The sequence below is a fragment of the Homarus americanus genome, unplaced genomic scaffold, assembly GCF_018991925.1.
Source record: "Homarus americanus isolate GMGI-L3 unplaced genomic scaffold, GMGI_Hamer_2.0 scaffold30858, whole genome shotgun sequence".
NCBI classification, from domain to species: Eukaryota; Metazoa; Arthropoda; class Malacostraca; order Decapoda; family Nephropidae; genus Homarus; species Homarus americanus.
The window spans coordinates 530,758-551,856 of record NW_024737697.1 but is presented as its reverse complement, the minus strand read 5'-3'; the positions used below and the strand labels follow the sequence as shown (position 1 = coordinate 551,856).

At 39.8% G+C, this 21,099-nt stretch overlaps 2 protein-coding genes across 5 annotated transcripts in view; one reads left to right on the top strand and one right to left on the bottom strand.

Annotated features, from left to right (window-relative positions):
- Window positions 1-1,443: 1,443 nt before the first annotated feature.
- Window positions 1,444-10,749, bottom strand: LOC121873521 (palmitoyltransferase ZDHHC23-like). 2 transcript variants are annotated; one of them, XM_042377112.1, is made up of 5 exons: window positions 10,654-10,749; window positions 7,131-7,246; window positions 6,203-6,844; window positions 5,831-6,016; window positions 1,444-2,817 (listed from the first exon to the last, which is right to left on the bottom strand). In XM_042377112.1, the coding sequence occupies exons 1-5, from the start codon at window positions 10,732-10,734 to the stop codon at window positions 2,613-2,615; spliced, it is 1,230 nt and encodes a 409-aa protein (XP_042233046.1). In that variant the 5' UTR covers window positions 10,735-10,749; the 3' UTR covers window positions 1,444-2,612. The 2 variants fall into 2 exon arrangements, with proteins under 2 accessions (XP_042233046.1, XP_042233047.1); XM_042377113.1 differs by lacking the exon at window positions 10,654-10,749 and adding an exon at window positions 7,458-8,748.
- A 137-nt stretch (window positions 10,750-10,886) lies between these two features.
- The window catches only part of LOC121873520 (zinc finger and SCAN domain-containing protein 2-like), a 35,764-nt gene continuing 25,551 nt past the window's right edge, over window positions 10,887-21,099 (top strand). For 2 of the 3 annotated variants that reach the window (XM_042377111.1, XM_042377108.1), the window contains exons 1-4: window positions 10,887-11,006; window positions 15,260-15,391; window positions 20,254-20,475; window positions 20,858-21,022. In XM_042377111.1, coding sequence (XP_042233045.1) covers window positions 15,263-15,391; window positions 20,254-20,475; window positions 20,858-21,022 — 516 coding nt within the window. In that variant the 5' untranslated portion in view covers window positions 10,887-11,006; window positions 15,260-15,262. Of the gene's footprint in view, window positions 11,007-12,518; window positions 12,670-15,259; window positions 15,392-20,253; window positions 20,476-20,857; window positions 21,023-21,099 lie in introns of those variants that run through there. The other variant, XM_042377110.1, reaches the window with a different exon arrangement.

Here is a 21,099-nt window from a genome sequence, read left to right as displayed (position 1 = left end):
AGAAAGATTTGGGGGTTTTCAGGTTTTAAGTTTTAATCATATATAATACCTCAGACTAAAGTTAGAATATAAGTTGCATTGCTGGAATCCTTGCAAGACAGTGAATAATTTGAATATAAATGTCATATATTTTGCACAAAAAATTTAATTTTTGCTCTCTAATAAAATTCTTAAATTAGTTCTAAAATTTGTATGTCTAATGCAAATTTTAGCTTGTTTATATTCAAATTAATCACTATCTTATAAGAATTCCAGCAATGTAAATTATATTCTGCCCTGGTAATTTCCATGAATTTGATGAGCTAAAAACAAAAACTCAGTAAATAAACAAATTAAATACTTCACCAGACTCTATCTGTCAATCAAAATACACCTCACCTCCCCCCACGCTCGCTGGCTCCCTCCCTCCCTACCCCTGCCTTCCCAGACAGAAGTTTGGTGTTTTCATTAGGCTTTAAAGTGTTTATCTTATATAATATCTCAGACTAAAGTTAGGAGAATATAATTTGCATTTCTGGAATCCTTGCAAGACTGCGAATAATTTGAATATAAACGTCATATATTTTGCACAAGATAAAATTAATCACCTGTATCACATTACAGTAGTGATTTAAGAGTTCTAGTGTGTATATATATATATATATATATATATATATATATATATATATATATATATATATATATATATTGATTGATTGATTTAAGGGGAATTTTAGGAGTGTTTCTGACAATGCATTTTTGGCTTTACTTTGTATATACTTTTCTGTGAGCTGGAACCAATTACCCAATATCCCATTGAAACAATGGTTTCGGTTAATGAATGACCCTCTGGAACGAATTGAGTTCGTTAACCGAGGGACCACTGTACTGCTATCCAGTATCCTAGGAATCAGTTAAGTACAGGAGCTCCATATTGATTCAGACCCCAAGTGACAGCTGAATCTACAATCATCAACTTCTTGCAGGCAAATTTATCAAGTGATAATTTCTGTGCTTTTGTTACCCTTCTAATTTAGCATTATCATTTTCATTTCATCATTTATATATCTGATAAGGTATGCATGAGAACTGTAAATTCTTTATACTTGCTGAAGTAACTCAAAAGCCTACAAGAGTTGTTTAATTAAGATTTGATAATTTACCGGGTAGTTATATATTTTATACCATTTAGCATCATACTTCACGTTGTCATTACATAGACTTTAGGCAGGACATTACTGTATTAGATTTACACACACTACCACCTTCAGTTACCATCACTTTATATTAGTTATTCAATTAATGCTGTATAAAACCAGTCTCATTGTTAATGTTTAGTCAAAGTACAGATGATTTACTGAATAATCTAAAATAGTGAAACAATACCTTAATTTGGAGCTCTTGTAGGAGTAGTTGGACTTTTTCCATATTAGCGGTGATTAGTTTGGGGAAATTATTGGCCTATTAACACAACTTCTATGCATATATTGTTACCATCCATGAGTTAAATTGTTTATTACAACACTAATAGCTCAATAAAGATATATGATAACTTGAGGTTTTTCCCTCATACCTTGCATCAAGGTGTACAGTGTTTCCATCATTGTGGGTCTCGTCAACATGACAGTACAGTATCTTGTAATACTTTCAGTAGAAATTCAACTTGTAAATACAGTAGTGCTACATAAACACTCAATTTGTAAAATCATATAAATTACATGACTATTGTGCATATTACATTGAAAAACATATTTTTACAAAAAAATCAGGTAACACTCAAGTTCTTTGGGAATTATCACCTAAGCTTTAATAATAATAACGACTCCTTCGATACAAGGGGTTTCTCTATGTATGAGGTGCATAGAGAATTACTCTGTATATTATGTTAGTGGGACATCCAAGATGTATAAAAAAAATGGAGGAGAGAGGGGGGGGGGTGTAACCTCTCATCAACTGAGATAACATTCTAAATTAGCATATTAAAAATTTGAAAAAAAATTCCAACCACCTAGAGCAGCGGTTCCCAACCTCAGGTCGCGACCCAAATCAGGGTTGCAGGGTGTCCTCAGTTGGGTCGCGGGGGCCCTCAAACAATTTTTAAAATATAGTACTTATCATAAAGTCATAAAAAAATTTTTGCTTAACATTCAAGCTATATACTATATTATATGCCTGAGGGTCACGACACCATATTGTTGGGAAATTTAGGGTCGCAGGCAAAAAAGGTTGGGAGCCACTGACCTAGAATCTGATAAAATAGAATTTCTGCACTATGCTCAACATAAAAATGTAAATGTATAAAAAGGCACTTGGTCGGGTTTTTTTCCCACATTTTAAATGTTAAACTTAAATTTCATTATCTCAGTTATTACCAGGATGACAGATGGTTATTCATTTTTTTTTTTACACCTTAAATGTCCCACTAACATACTGTAATTTAAAGAGTAATTCTCTATGCACCTCACGCACAAAAGTACCGTACCCCCCAGCTACTGGTATAGACAGGAGTTTTTCTGTGTCTAGAATCACAAAGCAATCTTTATATTAATTTGTATTTCAACTGGTGACAAAGCACATTCCTGAGGAGAATTATGGTCCCATCCCACAATTGTAAAGTAAAATATATAATACCTTCACCGTCTCCACCAGAAAACGAAGCAATTTCTAAAACCATTTCTAAAAGAACAGCAACTGAACTGGTTAGGAAGCTCTCTTCTCCTCCTATACTCTCTCAGTCTAACCCCACTGAGTACACAGACTAGTTGTTGAACCAGGGCTACAGCTACAAACGTTGCCAGGAGTATACCGTAACAGGCCCCCGACACTGATAAACTTGATCTGAAACAATTAAACATTTTGTTACCAACATTACCTACACCTATATACTTTACACAGGTAGAAGAAAATGGATAATGGCGTACTGTATACAGTAGAAAGTCGATATAACACGAGATATGTTCCAAGAGAGGTCGCTTTAAACCGAATTCACACTAAATCCAAGTGTTGTTTCAATGGGATAATTTAGTTTGGTAGTTGAGAAAAATGCAAAATACTTAAAAGACTGAGAGTCTACCCAGATGCACCTTAGCCCATCTCCTAGAATAAAGAAACACATTGTTTTTTGTAGTATTATGTTAAAACAATAATAAATCAACACAGCTAAAATTAAGGGACATGAAATGGTCTGTTTACTGGATGGAAAGGAGGTGAGGCATTATGTTTGACTGTTGATGCCAAAGTCTAGTGCTTATTTATTTATCTGTCCTTAAGAGTGACTTTAAGTTTCTCTTATAAAATGTCACTGAACTGACCTGGGAGAATATAATTAACATTACTGGAATTCTTATAAGATAGTGATTAGTTTGAATATACTATACATGCAATAGTTCACATTAGACATACAAATTTTAGTTTTAATTTATTTTATTACAAAGGGCTTAAATTTTTATCTCTTGTGCAAAACATATGACGCTTATATTCAAATTATTCGGTTTTGCAAGAATTCTAGCAATGCAAGTTATATTCCCTGGCTGGGAAGATGGGGAGGGAGGGAGGTGACAATGACACATTTAACAGTTGGAACTGAAGGTCTTGTGAAGTATTTATTTGTTTATTTATGTCCTTTAGCTTTGTTTATAAAATGCCATAGAAGTGACCAGGGAGAATATAATTTACATTGCTGGAATTCTTATGAGATAGTGATCAATTTGAATATAATCATGCTATAGTTTGCACTTGACAAAAATTCTAGTAATCATTTAGTACATTATTTTGATTACATGTACAGTACAGCTTTGCCCTTAGGACAGTGTAGCGTGCCCAGAGAAACATTAGGCGCGAATTATAAAATGTGATGCGCCATATTGACTCGCGCAAAATAGGAAAGATTCACTTTAAATTAAATCAGTGTCCTTAATTGTGGGTGTCACTTTAAATCAATAATCTTAAATTGAATCGCTTTAAATCGACGTTCTACTGTACCCTATTTGTGTAGCAACCATAAATAAAATGTAGACACATTAGAAAACTTTTCTATGGTGACAAACTCGGTACACTGTACACTCATTAATTCAGATCTTTATAAATTGGATTTGGGCTTAATTCATTTTTTTTTTTTATTAAATGATTTGAATTCGGGTGATTCTGAAATAACCAAGCAGCTCCGAAGTCGATTATTATAATAAGAATCTATTATGAAATAGATTAAGATGAATGAATTATAGGATTAAAATAAGAATTGTATTAAGATACTGTACAAAGATACATTTGGTGTGTATCCGGGGAGAGAAGGACAACTCACCACCTCCCGTGCTCAGCAGCCTGCCATCCCTTTATAATGACAGTATACAATTCACCATAATTCCCATATTATTTAGGTTCATTTGGTGCCACACTAATAAAACATTATAGAAAAATAATTAATTTTCCTCAAAAAATCCCACATTCAATCTCAATTGAGCTATTGCGTTGTAGTATATTCTCAGTCTCTTGTTTACAGAGCGTTAACAGCTGATTGGTACAGCTGACACCGCTCTCCCTAATAATGTTGCCAGCACTCACCATCTCTCAAGCACAGTTGTTGTCACTGCTCAAGAAGACTGGTGCTTACCACAGGATCTGTCTTGTGCACTGAGTAAATAATATTGTAGCACATCTATCAGAACTTAATATTAATGTATAGCGCATTTTTTCCCAGCTGAGAAGAGATGCTCTGCCCCCTCCTCAAGAGTTACAGCTAATTGGCTGTTGCAAATCTGTCCAATTTCATCTTGACGTAATGATGTATTTCTAAATGAGTTTATTCATAATCGTTGGGATGACCATTTCTGATGAGAAAGATATTTAGCTAAATTATATAAAGATACACACATTCAATATTTCAGACATGAGCGCATAGGAAGTTTATCAGAAATCTTATACATGAATTAACTGTTAAACTCCAGTAGCAAATTCACGTTTTTGGACTGGGGTCTGCCCCAATTAGTCCAATTTATCGAGGTTCTACTGTACTGTACTTGAATGCTTCAGATGATTTTAATTATCTAAATTATCTCACTACATACGCTTGATGAGAAAATTAAAACATTCCTTCCAAACAATAATTTCTCTTCTCATCTGTACCTATGGTACTTCTCAAGTCCATACAGTATGTAAGTGGATACAATAATTTAAGGTAAGAAAGTGAGACATTACCACATTATTCTTACTGTAAAGCTGGCAGGAATCATTAAGGAGACAAAGTTAGCATTTATTGTTGGTAAGAAATCAGATATAAAATGAAGGTGAGAATACTCTAGAATGCATCCGAGTCATGCTGTTTCTGCGCCATAATTACCCAAAGTTTAATGTTATTAGTTGGAGTTTTGTTCCTAGATGCTATTTTTTTTCTCTTTGACATTTAAATGGGACGAGGGAGGGTTCCAAGTGTCGGTCCCAACTTCACTATAAAAACATTTAAAAGAGCAATCCTTTAATCTATTATTTTATATTAGTTCAAGGGGTTTTGTATGCCTAAAGCCATCAAGATATATGGGTGGAGGTGGTAAAGAGAAACTGGTGCTACTGTTAACTGCATCCCATTAACGGTGGTAACTTAATGCAACAATAAGGAATGTAAAACTAACCCTACAAACTCCCTAAAACAGAACTACACAATAATTTTGCACTATCTCCCAGTATAGTTAGTGCCTCACAAAGTTCACTAACAAGACCAGAAACACCTTTACAGTATGGTCTTAGGGACACTCCCCCAAGGAAGGTTTAAAATGCTGTGCAGTCTGTGGTGACATAACTCTCAAGGTGAGGAAACTCTCTCCATTTGAACATGCATTAACCCCCTGCAGGGACTCACTGAAGGCTCGCAAATGCATCTGGACAACGGTGAGGGACGAGAAGTGTGGTGAAGTAGACATCAAGATGTTGTGGGTGGCAGACTGTGGTGAGACTCAGATGAACACCATAGCATAAGGCACATAAGCCACAAATCAGACCAATCACAAACCACCGGTCATTCACACAGTTAATACATGTGTCCAACCTGAAAGTAAATTAATAATACAGTACAGTACGGTAAGTGGAGCCAGAAATGGTTGCAAGAAATTCTATCATATACCAGCTGGATCTATGAGTGTAAAATTATTTACTAGAGGTAATTATGAGTTAATGAAGGTGAAAATTTCTGAAAAAGTCATAACCCATACATAAAACTTGACAGTAGCTTTACCATATGCAGTGGTGGTCACGCAGCAGATAGCAGGTGTCACAGGTGCGACAATGTGTAGCTTGCCTGGGCACCTGTGTCTCACACTTTCCACAGAACCTCCACGCTCCAGATTCAATTACCTCCTCACATTCTTCATCCACACCTTTGTTTTGGGGTTCAAAACCAGCACAAGAGGTAGCACGAACGAGATAGAGACAGGTGCAGGAAAGGCAGGTGAAGACCATGAAGATAAAGTTCTCATAAAGACTAATCTTGACATGAGGAATTACTTGTGTATAATATATTATGAGCAGAGATGCAAGAGATACTGTCACCCAAGCAAAATAAAACCTTGATCTTGGATACTTAACGCCTCTTATTCCTTTTGCTCCATAAGTTGTGGGATTCTCATGAGTAACCTTCTTTCTGATGCACCTATGAACTGAATACAACATGGCTGGAAGGATAACTACATATGTAACAACAGTAAGAGTCCATGAAAAACAGCCCAAGAAAACAGTGATGATCACACACAGTACAGCACCAGACAGATCCAATGGAACCTTCTTGGCCCCTCCACACCAAGGTATTCTGAGACGATCTGACAGAGTGTCTATGACCTTTTTAACATTTCCTCTTTCTAGGGACTGTAGAGTAAACAACCTGTGAATAGAGAGAAAATTATACAAACACATTTGTAAGTCAAGAAATGGGTCTTCATGTAAACTTACCTGGCATCTAATTCCAACGATAAGAATATTTCACTTAAAGAAGAGAAACTTCCACAAATTCCTTAAACACTTTGGCCACTGTACACTTTTACACATTTTATTGTCCCGAACCACAGAAGAATACTTGAAACATTTAGCAAAAGATTCAGTACAATTGTCACAGCCTTTTTTATCATTATGACTAACTGTGCTTCAAGATATGATAAATGGAAACTAACCTTTCAAATGCCTCATCAATGGCATCGCAATTGCAGAAAGCAAGAAGCACATGGGAGCGCTCCCCATCCTCATTCATATACTCACAACAACACAAAGCAGAATCATCTTGGTGTGGCTGTCACGGAAATAAAATAAAGTAATAAACTACCGACCTCATCTTACTGTTACAGTGTATAGTTCACGTATCTTTTGCTGGTATTTGTCAAGGCTCACTGAAGCCATAGCCTACTTGATATGCACTGAAATTAAATTTTCTAGAAACCCAATATTTCAAATTTTCCTATTAAAATATTTTTCTCCAAAGTACAGAACAAAGCAATATTTACCAGAAAAACTCAAAATAGGCATCCAAACCTTTTTGACATTTTTCACAGATTTTTTTCTGGCTATATTAAAAGAACAATAAAAGAAGTCATAAAGGTTCCAACAATAATAAAAAATTAAGAGGTGATCCACTTCTAAACCTTTATCAAAGTTTCATTTTGTTAATCCTCAATGGGTCAGAGCTCAGGTGAATATAGGTTACATTTTTTTTTGGCAAAATGACTAGTGTAATGCGATTCAGACGACCCATGCACTATGCACCCCCCCTCCCATGGCTCGCCAATGGTATTATTGTATAAATGATAAAAAAGAACAGTCACTAACAATTAACAATAAAAATTATAATTATGGTGGAAAAGCAGTATGTTCTTGCTAGAATCGTTGGCAGCATTAATCTATATGTTAAACGCATTTTTAACCAATATGGCTTTCAAGTAGAGCAATGTGTTTTTCATGTCTTGCTTAATATTCAACTGTGACAAGTAAAAGTAGGGTTCAGAAGATAACTCTCAACGAGATCTATTCATCTTTTAAGTAAAAAAAAAATTTGGCTGCATATTAGTTAAAAGTGCAACAATACCCACTACTCAAATCAAAAATCAACCAAACCTACAATGAATACCTTAATGTTGGGAGGACGAGAAGAGACCCCGAGAACGCTAATAACATAAACAATGGACTTACAAAAATGTTAAGGTAAAGAAATTAAGGGCACCCCATATATTGCTTATTATTCAATTGAGACAAGTAAATGTAGGGTTTAGAAGACAGCTCCAGACGACATCTATTCATCTTTTAAGTAAAAAACTTCGACTGAATATTGGTTAAAAATGCAACAAAACCACTGGAAGTCTGGAAGGCTCATGTTAAACCATGAGAATCATAAATAATGAGAAAAATATTCAATAAAGTGATGACATAAATTAGAGCTTCGAGTCTGACAACTCTTGCTCTCCATGTATGGTATGGCAGTCACGGAACTGGATCTAATGATCAAGAAAACTGCAGTTGGAGAACACAAGGATAACTTGATGACACTAGAACACAAGGATAACTTGATGACACTAGAACACAAGGATAACTTGATGACACTAGAACACAAGGATAACTTGATGACACTAGAACACAAGGATAACTTGATGACACTAGAACACAAGGATAACTTGATGACACTAGAACACAAGGATAACTTGATGACACTAGAACACAAGGATAACTTGATGACACTAGAACACAGGATAACTTGATGACACTAGAACACAAGGATAACTTGATGACACTAGAACACAAGGATAACTTCTGATAAGGCTTTGAGAACACAAGGATAACTTTATTTACTACTCAGGAACACAAGGATAACTTGAGGACACTAGAACACAAGGATAACTTGATGACACCAGAACACATGATGTAACTTGATGACACTAGAACACATGATAACTTAACTATTAATTAGAACACAAGGATAACTTGATGACACTAGAACACAAGGATAACTTGATGACACTAGAACACAAGGATAACTTGATGACACTAGAACACAAGGATAACTTGATGACACTAGAACACAAGGATAACTTGATGACACTAGAACACAGGATAACTTGATGACACTAGAACACAAGGATAACTTGATGACACTAGAACACAAGGATAACTTGATGACACTAGAACACAAGGATAACTTGATGACACTAGAACACAAGGATAACTTGATGACACTAGAACACAAGGATAACTTGATGACACTAGAACACAAGGATAACTTGATGACACTAGAACACAAGGATAACTTGATGACACTAGAACACAAGGATAACTTGATGACACTAGAACACAAGGATAACTTGATGACACTAGAACACAAGGATAACTTGATGACACTAGAACACAAGGATAACTTGATGACACTAGAACACAGGATAACTTGATGACACTAGAACACAAGGATAACTTGATGATTACTCTGAACACAAGGATAACTTCTGATGACACTCTGAACACAGGATAACTTTGATGACACTAGAACACAAGGATAACTTGATGACACTAGAACACAGGATAATTTGATGACACTAGAACACAAGGATAACTTGATGACACTAGAACACAAGGATAACTTGATGACACTAGAACACAAGCATAACCTCTTGATGACACTAGAACACAGGATAGCTTGATGACACTAGAACACAGGATAACTTGATGACACTAGGCACAGGATAACTTGATGACACTAGAACACACAGGATAACTTGATGCCGACACTAGAACACAAGGATAACTTGATGACACTAGAACACAGGATAACTTGATGACACTAGAACACAAGGATAACTTGATGACACTAGAACACAGGATAACTTGATGACACTAGAACACAAGGATAACTTGATGACACTAGAACACAAGGATAACTTGATGACACTAGAACACAAGGATAACTTGATGACACTAGAACACAAGGATAACTTGATGACACTAGAACACAAGGATAACTTGATGACACTAGAACACAAGGATAACTTGATGACACTAGAACACAAGGATAACTTGATGACACTAGAACACAAGGATAACTTGATGACACTAGAACACAAGGATAACTTGATGACACTAGAACACAAGGATAACTTGATGACACTAGAACACAAGGATAACTTGATGACACTAGAACACAAGGATAACTTGATGACACTAGAACACAGGATAACTTGATGACACTAACTTGATGACACTAGAACACAAGGATAACTTGATGACACTAGAACACAAGGATAACTTGATGACACTAGAACACAGGATAACTTGATGACACTAGAACACAAGGATAACTTGATGACACTAGAACACAAGGATAACTTGATGACACTAGAACACAAGGATAACTTAACGACACTAGAACACAGGATAACTTAACGACACTAGAACACAGGATAACTTAACGAAACTAGAACACAGGATAACTTAACGACACTAGAACACAGGATAACTTAACGACACTAGAACACAGGATAACTTAACGACACTAGAACACAGGATAACTTAACGACACTAGAACACAGGATAACTTAACGACACTAGAACACAAGGATAACTTAACGACACTAGAACACAGGATAACTTAACGACACTAGAACACAGGATAACTTAACGACACTAGAACACAGGATAACTTAACGACACTAGAACACTGACCATGGCCGCGGCACAGTGCGCACCTCTCACTGGCATTTGTTGAACAACAACAACAATCACACTGGTGCTATAGTAACTCATGTACGGCAACTCCTTCACTTACAATCATGTTCATAGAAAACTTAACATTACAAAACTAAATATTCTTTATTAACCACAAACAATATATATAAATACTGATAGAATGTTACCAAATTCCTTTATTTTTTTTTTAGCATTACCACAGTGTACATGTGGCACCGCAGCCCATCAACGGGACCAAGCCCGCCAGCTTTACCGCCATTTTACTGCTGGAACATCACGACCTCTCGAGATTTGATGTAGGATTTTGTGGGTTTCCTTGCCTTGCCAAGGTAAGAACATCTGCCTTATAGTGGATATTAGATAAATGAACGTTTTCCGTACACCATTAGAACGATAGCATATGAAAATGGGTACGGATAATGCCATACCCGATTTGGGGCCCAGTGTATTTAGGTTGGCATTCCTGTGTGGTTCTGGTGGCTGGCAACTGAACCGACGAGTGACCAGGGCAGCCACCGCCTGGCCAGTCCTCGCCCCCTACCTACATAAATATGATATATTCCTCGCTTGAACCACCTCTCTAAGATATGCCAAGGCAGTGATCGCATTGGATACTGAAAGAGGATCAAGGGAAGGCTAGGAATGGAGGAAGATGGAGAGGCAGGGTGGAGGTGCAGGTTACACAGCGCTACTGATGATGAAATAGATGGACATAGTACTGTACAGTACACACACTACAGGAAGAGTAAATGTTAAAACCCAATATATGAAAATATTTCATTCACCAGAAGTAGTATACAGTATGTAGGCCGTAAATTAATCTGCCATCATAAATTAATGACCGGAAATAATACCGAAGACGATAATATAGTATGTAATAAGTCGGTGGCGGGTCGACGTGGCTTCTATCAGGTGGACGCGATTATAATTTTCCTTGACAACCAGATTATAATGATATAATGATGTGTCAAGTGTCACTCAAGTGCCACGGTTTACCCTAGTTAGTGTTTTAATTAAAATAATGTATTTGGTAACGCACACCTTTAATTTCCGAAACTAAAAGTTTATTCATATCCCTTAAGGAAAACACGGAACATTTATTTAGGTATATTAATTTTTATGGGACGTACCCTAAGCATTAGGACATAGAAATGTGCATTGTACAGTATATGAAATATATGTTAGTGTAAGGTACTGGTTCAGAACCTTTGATTACGTGTACAAGGTTTTTGGTAAATTGTTTAGGATATAATGATATGCAGAAACGTTCACCACACACACACACACATTCACAACATACATTTGTGCACACGCATACATTCAACCATGAGCATCATGAATAATGTAAAAATTATTCAATAAAGTGATGACATAAATTAGAGCTTCGAGTCTGACAACTTGACACTCTTGCTCTCCATGTATGGCAGTCAAACGCGTGTATCGGTATGTACAGTACACCCTTGTATACATCCAACCTCGTGCACACACCTAAACACATGAACGCAGCATACACCCGAGTGTGCCTACAACTCGCTTTCAAGTATGTGCACACAACCCCAAACAAGTGCACGCAACACATGCAAATATACTACACGTACACAGTTCTTACTTGTGCCGCCAATTAAATGGTGTTTTATTTTTGGGTATGATTATGGTTTTTGGTAGGTAGTGGTTCATCTAACACCACAAGTCTGAAGTCAACCCAAGTCAGGCTGATGAAAATGACAGTCCTCACGGTGATTCCCAGTCCAGCTATCTTACCATCTACTGTATGTATACAGTATGTGCATTATGTGGCTTGTGTGTGTACATAATGAAACCCCGAGGCCTGTCAAGGTCATCGTCTGTTTGTAAAACACGATTTAATGGCACTATACTAGAACGTGGAATTAAAAAACTATGGTAATTATACATAACATCTTTATCTTCCCGTTGTTTGTCCAGTCGTCTCAAGAAAGTCATTACGCATTGGAAGCCTGACCACCTGTTAAAGTAAGCTGAACCAGAAGTCTGCACAGCCGCGGATTTTACCTAGTTTTGATTTATAGATGTGTCTTGGACAGATTAAAAGTACATTATAACCTGTGGCATTGCCTTTGTGTCCCCTCAATCTTGGATATTTTTCTTGACACTAGTAATCCTTTCATCATGAAATATACCTTTAATGGTTATCTTGGGGTATCCTTAGTTGAATCGAGTTCCTATTTGCCATTATTTGTATGTCTACGGTATTTATCAACGTGCCTATTCAGTGCGTAATTATTTTGCATTTTTGTGAATATTTGTCCATCTAACTTGATCCCTCGTCTCATTAGTTTGTCGTACACCTTTAAGAAAATCTTCGCTTATCAAATTTTCTCACTCCACGAATTTTTTCAGCTACCACATCACCGAGTTTCTCTAACACAGCCCTGACACCCTCTAACACAGCCCTGACACCCTCTAACACAGCCCTGACACCCTCTACCACAGCCCTGACACCCTCTAACACAACACTGACACCCTCTAACACAGCCCTGACACCCTCTAACACAGCCTGACACCTCTAACACAGCCCTCTCTAACACAACACTGACACCCTCTAACACAGCCCTGACACCCTCTAACACAACACTGACACCTCCTAACACAGCTGCCACCTCTAACAGCCCTGCCACCCTCTAACACAACACTGACCCCTAACACAACACTGACACCCTCTAACACAGCCCTGACACCCTCTAACACAGCCCTGACACCCTCTCACAGCCCTGCCACCCTCTAACACAACACTGACACCCTCTAACACAACACTGACACCCTCTAACACAGCCCTGACACCTCTAACACAACACTGACACAAACACAGCCCTCACACTCTAACACAGCCCTGCCACCCTCTAACACAACCCCCTGACACCTCTAACACAGCCCTGACACCCTCACAGCTACACCCTCTAACACAGCCCTGACACCCTCTAACACAGCCCCTGACACCTCTAACACAGCCCTGACACCCTCTAACACAGCCCTGACACCTCTAACACAACCCTGACAACACCTGACAAACACAACACTGACACCTAACACACAGCCCTGACACCCTCTAACACAGCCCTGACCCTCTAACACAGCCCTGACACCCTCTAACACAGCCCTGACACCTCTAACACAGCCCCTGACACCCTACACCCTGCACACACCCTCTAACACAGCCCTGACACCCTCTAACACAACACTGACACCCTCTAACACAACACTGACACCCTCTAACACAGCCCTGACACCCTCTAACAGCCCTGACACCTCTAACACAACCCTGCCATCCTCTAACACAGCCTGACACCCCTAACACAGCCCCTGACACCCTCTAACACAGCCCTGACACCTCTAACACAACACTGACACCTGAACAACACAGCCCTGACACCCTCTAACACACACCTCTAACACAGCCCTGACACCCTCTAACACAACCCTGACACCTCTAACACAGCCCTGTCACCCTCTAACACAGCCCTGACACCCTCTAACACAACACTGACACCCTCCTAACACGCCCTGACACCCTCTAACACAGCCCTGACACCCTCTAACACAACTGACACCCTCTAACACAGCCCTGACACACAGCCCTGACACAACACAGCCCTGACACCTCTAACACAACCTGACTGACACCTCTAACACAGCCCTGACACCCTTTAACACAGCCCTGACACCCTCTAACACAGCCCTGACACCCTCTAACACAGCCCTGACACCCTCTAACACCCTGACACCTCTCCCCTGTCACCCTCTAACACAGCCCTGACACCCTCTAACACGGCCCTGACACCTCTAACACGGCCCCTGACACCTCCAACACACACCTCTAACACGGCCCCTGACACCTCCAACACAACACTGACACCCCTAACACAGCCCTGACACCCTCTAACACAGCCCTGACACCCTCTAACACAGCCCTGACACCCTCTAACACAGCCCCTGACACCCTCTAACACAGCCCTGACACCCTCTAACACACACACTGACACCCTCTAACACAACACTGACACCTCTAACACAGCCCTGACACACAGCCCTGACACCCTGTAACACAACACTGACCTCTAACACAGCCCTGACACCCTCTAACACAGCCCTGCCACCCTCTAACACAGCCCTGACACCCTCTAACACAGCCCTGACACCCTCTAACACAGCCCTGACACCCTCTAACACACACCTCTAACACAGACACCCTCTAACACAACCCTGACACCCTCTAACACAGCCCTGACACCCTCTAACACAGCCCTGACACCCTCTAACACAGCCCTGACACCCTCTAACACAGCCCTGATACTCTTTAACACAGTCCTAACACCATCTAACACAGCCCTAACTCCCTCTAGCAAACCCCGGTGGATTGCCTTGAATATTTGCACTTATAGTATATTTTTCACCTTTAAGGAAGGATAAGTATGTCATGGATTATTTTTATTCATTCAAATTTGTAAAAACTAGACCACAGCTCACACAATTGATCTTTATTATAATGTTTGGCAGGGGGCACACAGTAGGGAATAACTTCTTTCTGTTTTTTTTTTTTTTACAGGAGATGGAGGGGTTGACCTTGGATGTGTCACCCCTGGGAGATGAAGGGGCACAGATGATTACCTTGGTTGAGACCACCAGCCTGGATGATGAGGCCACACAACCTAATGTTCATATCCTTACTGCTCACCAGGTGTGTGCTTTGATACAGTACTCTTTATGTAGTAGAATGTATACAGTATTAATTATTTTTATCTACCTCTGTACTCAACTCTATCCAATAAAGCCGCTCTCACTCCCTTAGATTGAAGGAATGACAGGACAGTTAGACCCTGCAAAAGATACTGACATAGCTGCAGGAGTTGTTGAGATCTGGGTCTGATTCAGAAAATAGCAGCTAGAGAGTGGTTTAAGATCACTTTATTGTGCACACTTATAATGATTTATATGTTAGAGTGAACTGTATATAATGAAGGCACGAATATTAACTGCAGAGGGAACAGCACAAAAAACTCCTGTGGTGCTTGAAGCGGGTGAGGTGAGGTTATATACAAAGGGAAGGTAGTGGAGGTAACTGCAACAGTACAGAACCAGGGGACAGTGGGACACCCCCCACCCACTCTACCTCCCACCCAGGAGGAGGCGAGCGCCATGTTAACAATGTCATCTTTGACCACACTCCATAAAATACAATGAATTTAGTAAACAAGGCAGCTGCTGAGAATGGGGGGAGGCTGGAGTCACTACCAAGATCAGAGACATTACCAAGAACAAATTCCGGCTTGAAAGTCATGTACACTAATACTCAAAGTACATCAACCTGATATAGTAATTGTTGTAGAACTGTTGTACAAGAACAGGAGAATTGGCCCAGAGAAATGCGAGTTTAATAAAGATGGATATGAGTCATTATGAACCTTTCTCAAGCATCTATGCTTGGCAAGATCTTAGAGCCAGCCAGGTTGTATCTACAGCTCCCCAAACTGTAGCTTATTAAACCAAAGGAACTTAAGAGCCTTAATTGACAATGCAACTGTGCTCAACCATAGTCACCTCCTTGTCATGGGGGACTTTAACTATGGCGACATCGAGTGAAGAAATGAAACCACGCCAAATGACCTTAATACAGTAATCCCGCTGCTCTTTTTATAGAAACTCATAGAGATAATTTTCTGTTCCAACATGTTAAAGATCCGACTCACTACAAGGGGGAACAATTACCCACAGCGCTGGACCCCATCATAACTAATGAGGAGGGTATGGTGGCCAAGCTGGAACACCTAGCCCCCATTTGCACCAGTCACCACATAATTCTATTGTCACCCCTATCCCCAAGGTTCCAACCCCACAGTCCCCTAGTTACCTCAGGCCAGTTGCCATTACCCCTATTCCCAGTCTACTCTGTGAAGACTTTCTTTTTGAGTGGGCATTTGCTAGTATTTATCAGTGAATTGATCCACAGCAATTTGGCAATATGAGGACCTCCTCTACATCACACTGTTTAGTTAGTTTCCTGGATTTTCTTCACAAAAATCTGGAAAAACGTAAGACATCACTGGCCGTTGCCCTTATTGACTTCAGGAAGGCTTTTGACCTTATTGATCACTGCACTGTTATCAACAAGGCCATTGCACTAGGGCTGCCTACCAACCTGGTCTCATGGCTCACTGATTTCCTGATTGAGCTTCGTCAGGCAGTGAGGTACAAGGGTTCTGTCTCCACATTCCAACACCTCACCTGCGGTGTTCTCCAGGGGACCAAGATGGGACCACTGTGCTTCCTAATCCTGATCAACGACGCTCTATTGGACACTCCTCACAGGTGGAAGTACCTGCATGACTGCACTGTGGGGTTTACAGTGGACAACACCTCACCGGACTACTCATCGCTATAAGGCACCCTGGACAGGCTACAGGCATGGACTACAGAGAACAAGGTCACCATCAACCACACCAAAACCGCCGTAGTCATGCACATCAATACCGTCACCACTCCATTGCAAGCTCCAGCAGTTACAGTAGGTGCCCATCCTCTCCAGTTAGTGCAGTCTGCCAAACTCCTGGGTGTAACTATAGACCACAAACTGGACTGGAAGGCCCATGTAAACAACACAATCAAGGCAGCCTCGTACCGACTCTACATGCTACGACGACTCAGGTCACTTGGAGCACCCATGCCAGAGCTGAGGACTATCTACAACGCATTTATTCTCCCAAAATTAACGTATATGTCACCAGCCTGGTCGTCTTCTCTCAACTCTACCCAACAACGTCAGCTAGAGAAGGTACAGAAGAGGGTCTCCAGAATCATGCTCAGCGCAGACCTCCCCAGCTACAACGACGCTGTCTCCACCCTGGAAATGCCATCCCTCAGTGACCTCCACCACTAGCAGGGTTTGACAGTGGACTACTGCGCCATCCTCGTCATCGCCACCTACTGCCACTGGCAGTCCCCCGCCCACCTTGCACAGTCCGCCATTACGACAAAATTCAGCCCATAAGAGCCCGCACTAATAAATATAAGAATAGCACCATCCCATCTATTGTTAAAATAATAAACAGCTCCTGATTTATGTACTGTACAGCCCTGTAAATGTATTAAACGTATATTATTATGTCTAAATCACATGTAAGTTTGTATATTTTCAGCCACTGGCTGCAACTCTATTAATAAACCGTTCATTATTATTATTTAATGTTGTCCTTCAGATTTAACTGTTACTTGGTTCATGGCAAAAGCAAGCCTAGGTTCAAATATGACAAGGGTAATTACGACGGGGTGAGGGAGAAGATGAGGGGTATCCACTGGCCTGACTCACTAAGGTATAAGAATGCAGACACTATGCTGAATATCTTAGCCAGTAAAGTGAACCATTTGACCGATAAATATATACCCAAAACCAAACCAAGTGCCTCAGAAATAAAAGGAAACTGCTACATATGAACCTTGCGGCGGTCGGCAAAGTTAAGAAGACGACTCAGAAATTCAAGACGTGGGTTAGGAAAAACGATAAGCAGACAGGAGGAATATTGTATATGTCAGATCCAGGAACCAAGCAAAGTCAAGAGTGTACAAGGGCTGAAAAAGAGTTCCAGAGGCAGATTGCGAGTGAGGTCAAGTTAAACCCAAAGGCGTTTTCCCACTACCCAAACTCAAAATGAAAAATGCGAGTAAGCGTATCAGACTTGAGGCTTGAAGTTGGCGGTTACGTAGATTCTGACCAGGACAAGGTGGAGGTGTTAAACAAATTCTTTTCCTCGGTGTTCACAAGAGAGGATGCGAACAATCATTCTGCATTTGAGGACAGACGGTTTGACACAACGCTGACCCACATTGTGTTCTCAGAAAAGGGTACAAGAAATGAAGTGTCAAAGCTAAAGGTTCATAAGAGTCCCAAACCTGACATTGTGCATCCCAGAGTGCTAAGAGAGTTGTGCAACGAGTTTGCTGAGCCCTGAAGATCCTGTTCTGTAAATGCCTGGATGAGCAAAAGGTCCTCAAGTGATTGGAATATGGCTTATGAGAGTCCTATGTTCAAGAAGGGTGATCGTCATTCCATGAATAATTATAGACCAGTGAGCTATACACTCCTGCATACAAATGTTTGCGGATGCTAGATACCAAGTAACTCGGGGAAATTAAGAATCAAACAGACTGTGAAGAGCCACAGAAAGATCTCTGTGAGCTTCAAGAGTGGTCAAAGAAATGGCTGCTAAGATTTAATTTCATGAAGTGTAAGAGGATGCACCTGGGTCGTACCAATAGTAAGGAGGTGCGTCGCATGTCCCAGTGGGACAAGAAATTGCATTAATAGAGACTGAATACAAAAAGTACCTGCGTGTGTATGTTGACAATGAACTAAAGTTCTCATGTCATTGTGAGAAGAAGGTCAATCAAGCAATTAAACTACAGTCTCTCCTCGACTTACGATGGGGTTCCATCCCGACGACCAGGTCGTAAATCGAATTGTTCGTAAGTCGAAAAGGCGAAAATAATGCATAGAAATTCTAAAATGGGTGTCTTTTTCTTCTCAGCACCACGAGAACTTTCACTTTTACACTTGCCAGCCATTTTAAAGGGAATTATAAACGAAAATTTTGTCAGTACACAGCACAATCACTAACATTGGGACTCGAAAATACGTAATGTGAAAAATATTTTATACGACAATGGCCGTCTTATGTCCGGGTTGTCGTAAGTCGAATATTTTGTAAGTTGATCAGAGACTGTACTAGGTCTTATAAGAAGGTTGTTCAGATATATAGACGGTTCATCCCTCATAGCAATCTTCAAGAATGAAGTGCTTCCCCACCTGGAGTCCTGTCATCCTATTTGGTCCCCAAGATATGCTAGAGACTGTCAATTGATTGAAATTGTCCAAATAAGAACCACTAGACTGGTGCCTGCAATTCGGCACCTCAATTATCTAGAGAGATTAGAGTGCCTGCAGCTGCCTAGCTTATACTACAGATGGGTAAGGGGTGACCTAATTGAGGTGTATAAACATCTCAGATGGCACTAATCAGTCAAGTGTCCATACCTGGAGCTGGTGGACACCTTTCCCACAAGGGTTCACAGCTCAAGATTGAAGAAGCCACAAGTCCAGAAAACTGTGAGGGCAAACTTTATCAGAGTGAGAGTTGTGAACTCTTGGACCAGCCTGCCAGAGTGTGTTGTGACGGCACCAAGTGTGAGCTCTTTCAAGACCAGACTAGACCAATACTGGAGCAGGTTCAGGTACATTCAGAAGTGCATGCCCAGTACTTGCCAACAGTGCATAACAGAGACGTGACAGACCACCCAAGCGGCTAACAAGCCAATCAGTGTCGAAGAGGATAAAAGTAATGAAGAAAGTCAAGGATTTATTTTAGATAGAGGCACTAGCATTACACACCTTTTCTTCATTTTTTAACTTCAGTACTGTATTTAGATTCATAGATACCGTACATATATGCCCTGTACGATATTTTACAGTATTAATTTTTTTATTTTACGCTGAGGAAATTATAAGATTAGCCTAAAATAAAAGTTTTATGTTACGTTTTTCATTGATAGTTGGAGAGAAGTGCAGCAGAGCAGTTACATGAAGAACGACGGCGACACACTCACCTGCACCATCATCATCATCACCACCATCACCACCACCATGTACAATCATTGGACCAGTCTGTGTCAAAACTTCAGAGAAATTCATCCCAGTCCGGTCCACACTGCCTGGTCTGCAATGCCAAACTGGGGGTGTCTGCAAGGGGTGCTATGGAAGTCTTCTCTGATAAGGTTAGTTGGCATTTTGTCATTAATAAGAATCTCATCCATGTAGATTTTCCTGTTATTTTATTATTAGTTTTTATTTGGATGTTCTCCTCATACCACAACCTTAGAAGGGACTGACAGAGATGGCAAGTGTAATTACGTAGAAGTTTATATTTGTGGTAGATGTTGTACTACATAAAATGATTTGTACAACTTAAGGTTATAAAATGATGATGTATGTGGTAGTTATTTCAGATTTGTTCATTTGTAAATTTCAGTTCTTAAATTTTTCTTTGTTTAATATCCTGTTTGTAATATTGTGTTAGCACCCTGAAACAGTAGTTTTATAGGAATAGCTAAATACTTTATATTGTCAACCATAAACTGAGTAAATCTTTTGTACCAGGCAAAGACTTCACATCGTCAGCTGCAAGTTCATGCTGTTCTGAGTACCATTGTCAACCAAGATTTGAGTGTTCTTGTTGCACACTCAAGCATTGTGTGTAAAAAGTGCTTCAAGCTTATTGATGACATAGATTCTTTAGAGGGCCAGCTTATGAACATGAAACAAGTGAGTGAACAACTTTTTTATTTTACTTTTATATTTACAGTATCCAGTACACCCCAACCTACTGTATGTGTATAGCT